The sequence below is a fragment of the Bos grunniens genome, chromosome 24 (assembly GCF_055505025.1).
Source record: "Bos grunniens cultivar Pamir isolate PY7600 chromosome 24, Bosgru_T2T1.0, whole genome shotgun sequence".
Classification (NCBI taxonomy): domain Eukaryota; kingdom Metazoa; phylum Chordata; class Mammalia; order Artiodactyla; family Bovidae; genus Bos; species Bos grunniens.
The window spans coordinates 46,259,599-46,272,560 of NC_141188.1; the positions used below are offsets into that span (position 1 = coordinate 46,259,599).

Genomic DNA, 12,962 nt, shown 5'->3' on the forward strand with positions numbered 1-12,962 from the left:
TGGGTCATTTTCAGATTTTATGTTGCCTGTCTTCCTGTTTCTTTAAAGTGACTGTAGGCTTTGGGGTCATTGTTTTTTTAGGGATACCAAGTCCCCACTTAAAAGTGGACCAAACGGCAACGCATGGTAAGAACGAGAGCTCAGCGTCCACCGTGATGACCAGGAAGAAGCCAGCCACGGTGGACAGTGTTGCGATCCCACCTGCCCCAGTGTTATCTCTCCTTGCTGCATCGGCAGCAACGTCGGATGCAGGTGAGCACTTCAGATGCTTTGGATTTGCCCCAGGGAAGGTGGGCATGGCGAAGCCCTCTGGAAATGTGCTTCTGAATACAGGTAAGCGTTCTGTGCTCAGCCAACCTCCCACAGATGCTGAGCACAGGCGCTGTTTCAGCACTGGATTTTTCAAGTGGGAGAAGGTCTAAGAAAGGAAGGAGATCATCTCAGAACCTGGAAGCAGAGGTCAGTGAGTAATAGTAACAGTATTAATCACTGAATTCTTCGTAATTACTAGCCTCGGCACAAAGGACCTTATATGTGTCATCTCATGTAACTCATAAAAGAGCTCTCTGGAACAAATACGTGCATCTTCATTCCAGAAGAGGAAGCTAAGGGTAAGGAAACTTGCCCCGGGAAATTTTAGACAGTCAAGATTTCAACTCAGGTCCAAAACACATGGTCTCGACCACTGCATTTCACTATCTCCTGTGCTCACCAGGGTTAGGAGACAATAATCAGCGCTTCCCTGAGGGTCAATTCATTCTGCCTCATGATGTCATGAATTCCTCAATAGCCACCTGGCTCCTCACTAGCAGTTTATAAAATACAAGCTCCTTACTCAGACATCCCTTATGCTCTGCCTTCCATTACTTCACGCATCATCTCCTGTATCAACCCCAGTATGCTAGACTCATCCCTACTGCCAGGAAGGAAGACCTTGCGCTTGGCTTAACACCTTTCTTGAGGACAGCCTTACTCAATTCCTATTCACATCCTTCAGATCTTCAAGGCCCAGCAAGTAAGTCACACCTTCTCTGAATACCAATAGCGTGCAGCATCTCTGTCGTGCATTTGGACTGCATAAGAAATGCTTCTCTTTAACTTTTCTCTTGTGACAGAATTGTATGTACCTTAGAGATAGAACCCGTGATTTAGATTCTTCTGTCTTCATGGCACCCAGAATGATGGCACATTCCATAAAATGTGTTGAATTGATGTACTGGTAAATCGTAGGCATATTGCCGTATTTAGAAATGCCTATTATGATTAGAAGCCCAAGAAGACACTCATTATTGATATTCAGTCTAAACCCATCTTCCTCCAGGCAAGAATACTGGAGTGGGTTGCCATGCCCTCCTCCAGGGGATCGTCCCAACCCAGGGATCAAACCCAGGTCTCCCACATTGCAGGTGGATTCTTTAACGTCTGAGCCACCAGAAAAGCCCTCTAATTCAGCAGATTGCTTTAAATAGAGAACTCAACTTGTCTCCATACCCACCTCTTTCACTGAGACCATTGGTAATTAGGAAAGGAGGCCAACTGAAATAACAGAAAGAAGTATTTGGCATGATTTCCCACGTTGAGTCTCACAAAATATCAGTAGGTGTTTTGTGGTAGATGTTTTCAAACTTAGATGAGTGTGAGGAATACTACTCTGTACCTGCTTCCTTCTGCAGGGTTTTCCTAAGCCTTTAATTGACCAGTGTGCACCGTGAAGTTCCAGGAGGGTGAGACACAGAATTTCACGATCTTACCTGACCACACAACCTCATTTTTTTTTCCTGGGAATAGTTCTTAACATCTCTTGGAAATGGTAGTCTTTACCACCACTTGGGAAATCTTGCTTTGAAGAAATGGGATCATCTCTCCAATATGATCAAGAATATTAGCATCTTTCACTTGCTAGGTGTGAAATGAAACGTTTTTGATGGAAATGCCAGGTAAAGGATGCCAGCTATGAGAACAGCTCTCCCTCTAGGAGGGAGAATCACAGAGGAAAGCAGAAGAAGCTGCCCCTGAGACTTGCAATATCTTTGTGGAAGGGCATCTGTGGATAGAGAAGAGGGCACTGCTACCATGCCTGGAACTCTAGGAATTCATCACTTGGCTGGAGCAAAAGATTTGGGCCAGAGTCTGCATGTGTGTGTGTGCATGCTAAGTCACTTTAGTTGTGTCCCACTCTTTGCAACCCCATGAACTGTAACCCCCCAGGCTCCTCTGTCCATGTGATTCTCCAGGCAAGAATACTGGAGTGGGTTGCCATGCTCCACTCCAGGGGATGTCTCCAACCCAGGGACTGAACCCATGTCTCTTATGTCTCCTGCATTGGCAGGGGTTTTCTTTAGCACTGGTGCCACCTGGGAAGCCCAAAGTATGCATACCCATCCAGATAACTGCTTATTGAACTCTGTCAGTTAAGCTCTGGAGACCTCCCTTTATGGATTTAAAAATTAGCCTGTGTGTTTCCACCTTTGCTTGCCAAGAATAGATATTTCCCAGAGGCAAAAGACAGGTGATCCCCTGTTTTCCTTTCCTGAACTCTTTCCATCCTGAGTGAGAGAATGCATTCTTGGGATCCCAAGCTTCTACAGGCTCGCCTCCTCTATTTGCATTCAATAATTTACAAATATGCCAAACGGGCATAGAAACAGGTGGATATTAAACTTTTAAACCCGCCTTTCTGGTAATAAGAGCTGAGCCAAAGCCCTCCTGTTTCAGGATATAGGAATAGGCTGTTTATTTTTGGCAGTGCTCAAAGGAGAGCCTCACGAGAATTTCACAGATTTGGTCCATTTCCGGGTCTTAGACTGCTGAGCGGAACTTTACGGGGAAACAAGCTAAAGACCTACTGCAGGTGCTGGAGACCAGACCGTCCTGAGATTCCACTCCCCACAGACAAATGTCTTCCCATAAATCTAAGAGAGTTAGGGTTGCACAACCTGGGCTCATGCCCAGTGCCCCATTTCACATGTGAAGACATTGATGCTTCCAAGATTCAGAAATTTGCCTGAGGTCATGCAGTTGGATTAGAATTCAAATTTCTTGATTTACTGCCTGATTTCCAGTGGAATCTCATTTCTGTCATAGGCCCAACAGTAGCAGAGGCAGACTTCTTTCTCCCTAATTATGGACTTCTAATTTTTTGAGAGAACAGTGAGTGAAACTCATAATTGGATGCTTTAACCAAAGTCAAGTATACAGAAGGCGGTTAATAAATAGTTTCTGGGTTTGATTTCATTCAGTTCGGTGCTTGTACACTGCTGCTGCTGCTGCTGCTGCTGCTAAGTCGCTTCATTCGTGTCCGACTCTGTGCGACCCCATAGACGGCAGCCCACCAGGCTCCCCCGTCCCTGGGATTCTCCAGGCAAGAACACTGGAGTGGGTTGCCATTTCCTTCTCCAATGCATGAAAGTGAAAAGTGAAAGTGAAGCCACTCAGTCGTGTCCGACCCTCAGCGAGCCCATGGACTGCAGCCTTCCAGGCTCCTCCATCCATGGGATTTTCCAGGCAAGAGTACTGGAGTGGGGTGCGATGAGAAAACTCACTTTATTGTTTTCTTTAGAGTACCATCTTTCACTATAAATAAGGTAATTTAGAAATTACTTCTGGCTGTATACAGAAATCAACTTATTTTCCAATAGGTCATCATTTCTATGGAATGATTTTGAAAACCCAGACAAGTGCGAGAAGGAAAAGGAAAGAAGAGTAAAATTAAGTTGCTTATAAAGCATAATTAATTTAAGAAATCATTTATTGAGGTATTTTTTTGACCACGTGGCATGAGGTATCCCCAACCAGAGATGGAACCCATCCCCTCTGCAGTGGAAGTACAGGGTCCTAACCACTGGACTGCCAGGGAATTCCCTATTGAGATTTTTAAAATGCTAAAATAATTCAATTAACTTGAAATTCCATTTACTTTAAGGTATCTAGTACAGTCCCTGACACATAGTAGGTGCTGAATAAATAATCACTGAGTGAAATGAATGATTACAAGGGAATAGCTGTATACGTATTCAGTACCAAACAACATGGGAGACATCTGAGAAAAACATGTTTGATATTGGAACTGCTTAACAAGCAAATGGGAAACATTTGACAGACATGTGGTAGGCTGTTGGTAAATACTTGCCAAATAATTTATCAGTCTATAGTCCTAATGGTATTTTTTTTAGACAGGTGGTCTTTGGTGAAAGAGAAAAAGGAACATTTCCCACTTCATTTTATAAACATGAAATGGAAGAAATGAATGTAGGTCAGAGGCTTAAAAATATGTCTTTTCTAGCTGGTAGGTGTGTGTATGTGTGTATTTTTATTTGTTTAAGGGAATTTTTTTTTAGCTTCTCCAAGTCTGGTAGTCGTGCTGCTTATGAAGTTATTGATTTGGAGGAGGAGGCAGAAAAGGAGCTATAAGAGAGAGTGGCCAGACTGAGAACATGTCAGTCTGTGACCTTCTGGGAGGGAGGGAAGGCAGTGGGAGCCACTGGTGCTCAAGCAGGTCAGCTTTTGTGATCAAACTGCTCAATAGCCATTGATCAGCTGCAGTCCCCTGGCACAGCACAGGAGGTCTGGTTCAAGGCAGCACTGCATCATTATTGTGAGTAATTAGGGCTAATGCAGTGAAAGCTTCAATAAAGTTTGTTCAAAATGATATATAATTTGAAATAACTTCTATTGCCCTGTTCCAATAGCGATTGAATAACCACACCAGATAATGTGCACCTGAATAAGTTAGCCTGATTTTCTGATCCTCTACACACTGAACTGATTTCTCAAGGAGATTATGGGATGTGTAGAGAGTACAGGATTTCACTACTAAAACATGCTCCCACACTTTGTATTTAGGATGAGACTATGTTATTAAGTAAATTACAAAGTTTGTAGGCACTTCATAAAACACCAAGAAAATAAATTTCTTTGGTTTCTACACCAAGAGTCCAGAGTAGTAGTGATGGAAAAACAAGCAAATAGGCAGGCATTCCTTTCTTGTTCTCTCTCTCTCTCTCACATACACACACACACACACACACACACACACACACACACTGATAATCTCTCATCTTAAATTCAAATAGGAAAAAAGACATGTATCAAGGTTGCTGTCACCAAATCTCACCTGTTGAAGGTATAGTCTTGTTAGAGATGACAGAGGGGCAATGGAGGGAGCATAGCTCTTAGTTTATAGTTTGTATCTGTTTTGTATCAAGGCTAATAAACTACTCTCTCAAACTGCATGATATATCTTGTTTAGAACTATCAGAGTAAGTGAAAATATTTAAATTTCATAAGTCTATCAAATGTTTAGACATTTTGCTTCTAAAAGCAAAAGGATGAAATAATATCCAGGTACAAATGCAAGAAGCAATGAACAGGAACTTCAGAATTGTAAAGTAATGTATTTGTTTTTTGTCATATGGGGAATCATGATCTGAAGCTCCTGATCAAAATAACAGGTCAATTCAGCCAAAAGTCTTGTCCTTCAAAAAGAACCAAAATAGAGCAAATATATGTGCAAGTTGATAGGATTTGGAACATCTAAGAGCCATAAGTATACAAACCAAAGAAGTCATCAAATTGTAAAATAAATTTCTCTAAGTCCAGATTAATCACTTAAAATATACAGGAGAAAAAGTTCAAAAAGATCTAGAGAAAATAAAGCTTTATTTAAAAAACATATCACTCAAATGTTCTAAAGGGCTACCTACCCACTGATGTTGAAGTAGCTCAGAATGAGCTCAGTAGCTCAGTAGCAAACAGACTCTGCCTAGCAAGCTCTACTGAACATGAAGTCCTAAAAGAGCCCCTTCCCTTTGGCTCTAAACTGGACATCCTAGAAAAGCTGAGTTCTTGCTATGGCCAAAGCTGTCCAACTCAATGGACACAAGTTTGAGCAAACTCTAGGAAACAGTGAAGGACAGGGATGCCTGGAATGCTGCAGTCTATGGGGTCACAAAGAGTCGGACACAGCTTAGCGATTGAACAACACGGCTGTAAACATCCCCAAGAAGCATCATATTCTCCAGAATCTAGCCCCTGCCTTCTGCTGCAACCCCATTTGCCTGAAAATGTCAGCCAGCCCCAAACTCCTTTGGAATCCCCACTGTCAGAGTGTACTTTTCAAAAAACTAAAAACTCATGTCAAAGATTCATTCAGCTCTTTAATGAGGAAACCAACATGGTGATAAAACTGGTCCAGAAAGAATTAGAAATAGAAAATGGCATTGCAGGAATGTAGGCATTGGAGAAAGCATCCTCAGCAAGATTGCTCAGTGAATCTCCTAATGGGCAATAAAACCATAACCTCTGGGCTTATATTTCTACTGGAAAGAAATAATTTGCATATTTTCTGGGCAAAAGTCTACAAGTTAATATATTACCTGGCAGAATCTGAGCCTTTACTCAGCAGTGGATAGTGAATTCAATAAGGGTACATTTCCCTGGATAATTAATCATCCTTGGGCAGGCCTGTGAAATGACGCTAAGACTCCAAAAGGACATGCACCCATCCATTTACCTCGTTTCTAAGTTTTGGCTCATTTTTCTTGACACCACTTGTGGGCTGTGCAACGCTCTAGCTGAACGCATGTGTTCTTGCTTCTGATTGCCTGCACTGGAAGCTCAGTACTCCACTAAAGCAGTGTTCACGTCTGTGGACGGGGCAAAGCATGGTACCCAGCATAAAGGATTATGGTGAGGAATAAATGAAGTAAGCCTTAAGCAAATCTTAGCAGAGTGCCTGACACATAGGAAGAGTTCAGCAAGTAAGTCTTATTGTCGCTGCTACTATTGTTACTGTTAGAAACTCTTACTGTTATTACCTGTTTTCCACCCTGGAATGTTCCTATCTCCTTCACCCACTCCTCTAGCTGTTTGAATATTGAATTCATGATTATTCTTCAAGACTCATCGTAAGTGTCTTCAACTCTAAGAAGGCTTCCCTTACACCCACTTTGAGAATCACCCCACATGAGACACCACATCTTCTGTGCCCCATGGCTCCCTACAAGCCTGTTGATCATTGATCCCTACATTTAATGTGGTGTCTGTGTCATGTTCTGCACTGTCCACTGCCCTATTGTCAGACCTTATTTGACTTTTTTAAAACTTATTTTTAATTGGAGGATAATCTCTTTACAATATTGTGCTAATTTTCTACCATACATCAACATGAATCAGCCATAGGTATACATGTGTCCCCTCCCTCTGAACCTTCCTCCTATCTCCCACCTCACCCCACCACATACATGTGGAATCTAGAACGATGATACTGATGAACCTATTTGCAGGGCAGCAACAGAGACGCAGGCATAGTGAACAGACTTGTGGACATAGTCGGGGAAGGCGAGGGATGGACCAATGAATTGAGTGAGTAGCATGGAAACATATACATTCCCGTATGTAAATCCAATAGCCAGTGGGAATTTGCTGTATGCTGCAGGGAGCCCAAACCCAGTACTCCTCATTCAACGTTGAAACCCCAGTATCTAGCTCTGAGGTGGCATGGGCAAACAATAGCTAATCATTAAATACTAGTCAAAATGAATTGGACAACTGTCTCCTGCACAAGACCATCTGTTGCACAAAAACACATACTCTAGCATGATATTTACTAGAGTTGAGAGGCATTGATTTGCTTTTATTTTCCATGTCAGCCCCAGAAACAGCAAATCATCCTGAGACTGTTCTGCAAAAGGAGCAACCTGAGAGGGACCTCTGGGGCCTCTAGAATCTTCTGTTCAGTAGTAGCAGACCAGCTTCTGGCTAGTCCACCAGGATATCCTCCAAGGAAGATTGTTTTCAAGTTAAAGATAAAAAACAGCCTAAATGGCATGGTATATTTGGTAAATGGGTATGTGCTTATACAGAGGAGGAGGAACTTGTACACATAAATGTTTTCCTTTACTCAGAAATCCTTTGGGGTTTTCAGGGTGAACTTCTCAGTGGAAAGCTGGAGTTTACACTGGCCTATGCTGATGCGTACTTAATTATTTTATATATACCATTCTTGAATTCTGCCCAAAGTATTGATTTCTGGAGGGCAGCAACCATTTCCTGTTTAAGATTTGTTCCATTCAATGAGTATTGAGTAACCCATGAATTTCCAGAACCTTGGGCTAAATGGGATGAAAACAAGAGAAAAAAGATCCAGGAACACTGCTATTAAGCAACATTTAATCATATTTGGGTGTCAAGAACCTCCTGCAGAGCTGGGTTACATAGTAGATACTCAGTAAACATGCCTGGACTGGATTTAACTAATTTTGCTCTCTCCAGAGCTGAAATTTTAGGAAAGACAGAGGGTTTAACGTCAGGTTGGAAAGTGCTATGCCTGTGAGAAGTTTAACTCAATTTATCTTCTCCGAATGCTTTGTACAGATTACACTCCCAACCACCTCTTGCTACAATCAGACCCTCTTAAAAACAGAATAATGATAATAATACAATTTATCATCTTCCTAGTGATAGTATCATTCACACCTTCATCGAAGCCCAGTGGGAGGTTTGGCTGTGAGGCATCACACACCAGGGGAGTCAGGTGCGATCATTGTAATAATGATCCCACGCTCAGAAATGAGGGAAAGAAAACCTCCCACACATGAAGTGATTTCTATTAAGATACTCATTTTATATCAAATATTCAAACTCCTCTTTATAAACAGGAGAGAATGAAAGGACAGTCTTTCAGGGCAGATTTTATGTGGCCAAGAACAAAAGGGCACAAATATTTTACGATCAGTTTTGAGATGAAAGTGACATGCCTGCCTTATTCATTGGCTCTTTCCATTTCCAGAAGTCTAATTAGATTGTTAGTTTAATGGTAGTGAGATAATTTAGTGGCCACTGAAAGCAATTGTGTTAATGAGAAGGGGGGACAGTGCTTTTGGTTTCCTGTAATTAATGGAGAGTTTTTGAAAAACTTCTTGGTTCCAGTGAAGTTGGCATACTGAGCCCAGCTGTGAAGGGGGACAGGGTCTTTCCTGCTTATTGCTGCGGAAATGGCCTCAGGCAGCGTGGAAGAACTGTGTAATGACTGTCATTAAGAATGATCTTTAGTGGTCCAGGCAGACTGTAAGTCAGTCTAAGAGACTGAAGAAAGAGGTTTAGAGAGAATAAACAGGTGTGACAGAGAAAGAGACAGACAGACATAGAGAGAGGTACAACTCACCCGCAGCCCACTTCACTCTACCTTGGAGAGTCATTGTGATAATCCCAGAGCACCTCCCAGGGGGATTCCTTCTCCTACTTATACTGGAATTGACAAGACTGATTTAGAATAGACTAGAAGGGATTTCTGCAAACCCCTTCATGTTGCAGCTGAGGAAATTGAGCCCAGAGAAGTGAACTGAATTACAAATATTACCTGCTAGAAATTAGGAAACCTGGACTCTTTCTGGCTACCACACAGATGTAAAGTTAAAACTGGATTTGAAATTCAAGGACCAGTGTTATTGCATAGCCTGCAGTACTTAATTTCCTTAGGTGAGTAACAGTCTAAGACTTCTGAGTCTCAGTTTCCTCATCAGTGAGATAGGAAAAATAATTTCTGCTTTTTAGGCAGTGATGAGAAAGAAATGAAATAGCAGATAAAAACACCAATCACATACTCAAAACAATATATTACTGTCTTATGACCCCTCTCATGTCAAAAATGAAGTCATGTCATGCTATGATTTAATCATGTAAGTCATAATTTAGTCATGTTATGACTCAGATCATAACACCCATTAACTATCTTTAGAAGTTTTATCCTCACTGCATGCATGCGTGCTCAGTTGCTTCAGTCGTGTCTGACTCTGGACTGCAGCCCACCAGGCTCCTTTGTCCATGGGGATTCTCTAGGCAAGAATACTAGAGTGGGTTGTCATGCCATCCTGCAGGGCATCTTCACAACACAGGGATTGAACCTGAGTCTCTTATGTCTCTTGAATTGGCCGGTGGGCTCTTTACCACTAGCACCACCTGGGAAGCCCCTTTATTCTCACTACCTCCTCCAAATACTCTTACTTCATGCCACCCGTTAAGGGCTTCATATTAAGCGCATCTTACTGAAACTTCTAGAAGGTTTTGTTACAAATTGTCAAATATTTTTTAAGTACCTGCCACAATGATACATGCAAGTGAATACTGGCCCTTGCCCTAGGGAAACGTTCACACTATTTGGGAAGACCTGACTCTAAAACATGAAATGGCCAAATAATATTGTTAAATTAATAGATTGAATAACAGTCTCAGATACTAACAGAGCTATCATTTAGCAACTAATAAATCATTAGTTTCCAGTTGAATGGCACTAAGGGAGTTTGGAGGACACTGAGATAATCTGGGGAGAGAAGAGTTGAGATGGCCCTCGAAGGATGGATCAAATTAAATAAGTAGACAGAAGCAGAAAAGACAGGTTTACAGCATCTCTAAGATAGACGTGTATGTAGAAATAATGACAGATAAGGCTGGAAGAAAGGTTTGGGGTCAGAACCTGGAGTCCTTGAAATTCTAGAATGAGTCATGGTGATTCTTCTGAAGGACAATGATAGCAAAATAAAGTCATGGGCCAATAGCTGTCTGCAGTTGTATTTCAATTGACCTACACAGGTTTATACATTTTTTAAAAAGTTAATTTGTAGATTTTCAACATCAGGTTTACATAATAATCAGAGTTCTGGTTTTTTGGAAACCAGATTATCTGATAAATTTGGACTCAGATTCCTACCTGACAACAATGGTTGATACAGAATAACATTTGTCCCATTGGATGGGCCATATTCTCATTATTTTCACATGTCCTCCTCTATTTACCCCCACCTTCTTTCATAATCCTGGTCAACCTCACTCATTATATTGGCTGTCTGGCTCCCTATACAGAACCCTTAAAGGCATGTGACCTTGAGACAGCAACAGGATCAAAGCAATGTGAAGAAGACCTAGTCTAGCAGAAGTAGAACAGGTGATCTACTTGTTCTACTTGATCTACTTGTGATCTAGAACACAGTAATACCTGTGTTATTTAACTGTGAAATTTGGGAGCTGGAAAAGCCCTTTGAAATTGGGAAAACCAGGGAAACCCAGGATTTCTCCTGGTCCCGTTCCTTGTCTTCTTTGCTTTCTTAGTAGGGAAATATGGTATGAAACTCACTTTGAAATAGGGCAGCCCTTGCTTGAATCCATGAATCCATGACTTATGTGTCCTTTGGAGCAATTATTTATTCTCTTAGGTCTGAGTTTTCACCTCTGTTCAATAGAGATAGTAATGTCTTCACTTGGTTGTGATCACAATTAAATGAGGAAATACGTGAAATACTGCAGACTGCACTGTGGGTTCTCCAGAAATGTTAATTTCTCCCCCTTTCCTATAGTTTCGTATGAGAGCAGAGGTGATACAGTCCACTTACCTTTTATGGTCTATGGTATGACACAAAGAGTAGTTGCTACAAAAACAATCACTGAGTAAATTAATGATTTTTTAAAAAAGCATACATACACCCCACTACACCCCCAGCAAAGAATAGAATTTCTTTTTCTCCTCTCTTCCCCACCCAAGACTCCTAAAATGTGACATCTGTTATTTTAATGTCCCTTGTAAGTAATGTTGTTAGTTTGCTTTATGAGGTCTACTTTTCAAAGAGACACAAGGAGAGAACTTAGCTGCTTACCATCTCTCTCAGAGTTCCTCACCAGTTCAAGAATCCTCTTCCCTAGGAATTGTTCTGTGTTTCCTTGAAATTTCTTTAAGAGAAACCAGATAGCCTTCATACAACAATAAGGAAACGAATCTGTGCTACCAATGGGCAATTTCAAAGGACAGTGAGAAGGTACTGACGGAGGGAATTTCAACTCTTCAGTGTTCCCAGCGATGTCTGTGAACACCCTGTGTGGCCTGGACCCAGGGCTTGCCCCATAAAGATGACAGAGCTCAGAACAAAAGAGAGTACACCTGATACTACCTTTAAATTCAGCAGGGGATCAGACCAGCCTCAAGCAGTGTTCCTGGGTTGTTGGGAATAGTTTCAGTGCTCAGAAACACTCCTCCAAGGGATTTTCTTGCCCTCCAATACCTGAAGATATTTTGAGAGGACTTTCATTATTTTGAAGTTCAGTTTTTTGTCAGTGCCTTTTAGGTACAATCCTGGTCTTTGTCTTGTGCAAGTTGCTAGAGTTAAGTGATTTGGGCTTTACATATGGAAAGTTCATTTTGTTGTGTAATTAATGAGAAGCAGACTTTGGGAAGCTGATGATCCAGGCCCTTATTTATATGAGAGCATATGTCTGTGTTTTGTTTATGACTCACTCTCTTACTCCACGCATTGTAACTTGGGTTTGTTTACACTAACTTTTCCTAGAATCCAAGCCACATGGTATATGAGCCAATAATTTATGGTCTCTCAAAGGAAAAGATGATGAATGAGTGTTTTCCTGTTAAATTGTCAAATCTTAAATTGAGGAAGAAATATTTGCTGCCTTGTGTCTATCCAAGCTTTTATTTGGAAAAAAAAAAAAAGCGATAATAACAACAATAAACCCAACCTATTGATTTAGTGCTCAGAACTTAAATGTATAGATAATTTGCCAAAAGAGCTATGACCACTCCCCCACAATAAACCATTATAATTCTGATCCAGATGTTCAGCCATGAGAAGACCTTTCATCTCCCCACCCATCCTCTGTCTCTGTCACTCTCATTTCTGGTGTTACATAATCAATATATAACATGTACTTGTCTCCTTTTTCCAAGGGACCATAGTTTTCATTAATCAGTGGACTTAAATGTTCAAGCTTGTTTTCTTAATGGCACTTAATAAATTCTAAACTTGTTTCTTTCATCGAAGCTTCGCTTCTCCTATGAGGTGGTTTGGAGTTCAGCCTGTATTTCATAGTACTTCAGTGCTTTTGATCGTAGCTTGGATACTCCAACAGCTAATGGTGCTCTGAGGAGAGCAGTGAACAGCTGAAATATGTGAGGATCTAGTTTA

At 41.3% G+C, this 12,962-nt stretch overlaps 1 protein-coding gene across 4 annotated transcripts in view; it reads left to right on the forward strand.

Moving 5' to 3' along the window:
• Positions 1-12,962, forward strand: part of SETBP1 (SET binding protein 1) — a 402,738-nt gene that overhangs the window by 376,860 nt on the left and 12,916 nt on the right. For 3 of the 4 annotated variants that reach the window (XM_086373343.1, XM_086373342.1, XM_086373345.1), the window contains one exon: positions 82-252. The exons of the other annotated variant lie outside the window; for it this stretch is intronic. In XM_086373343.1, coding sequence (XP_086229469.1) covers positions 82-252 — 171 coding nt within the window. The remainder of the gene's footprint in view (positions 1-81; positions 253-12,962) is intronic. 4 annotated transcript variants of the gene reach the window in all.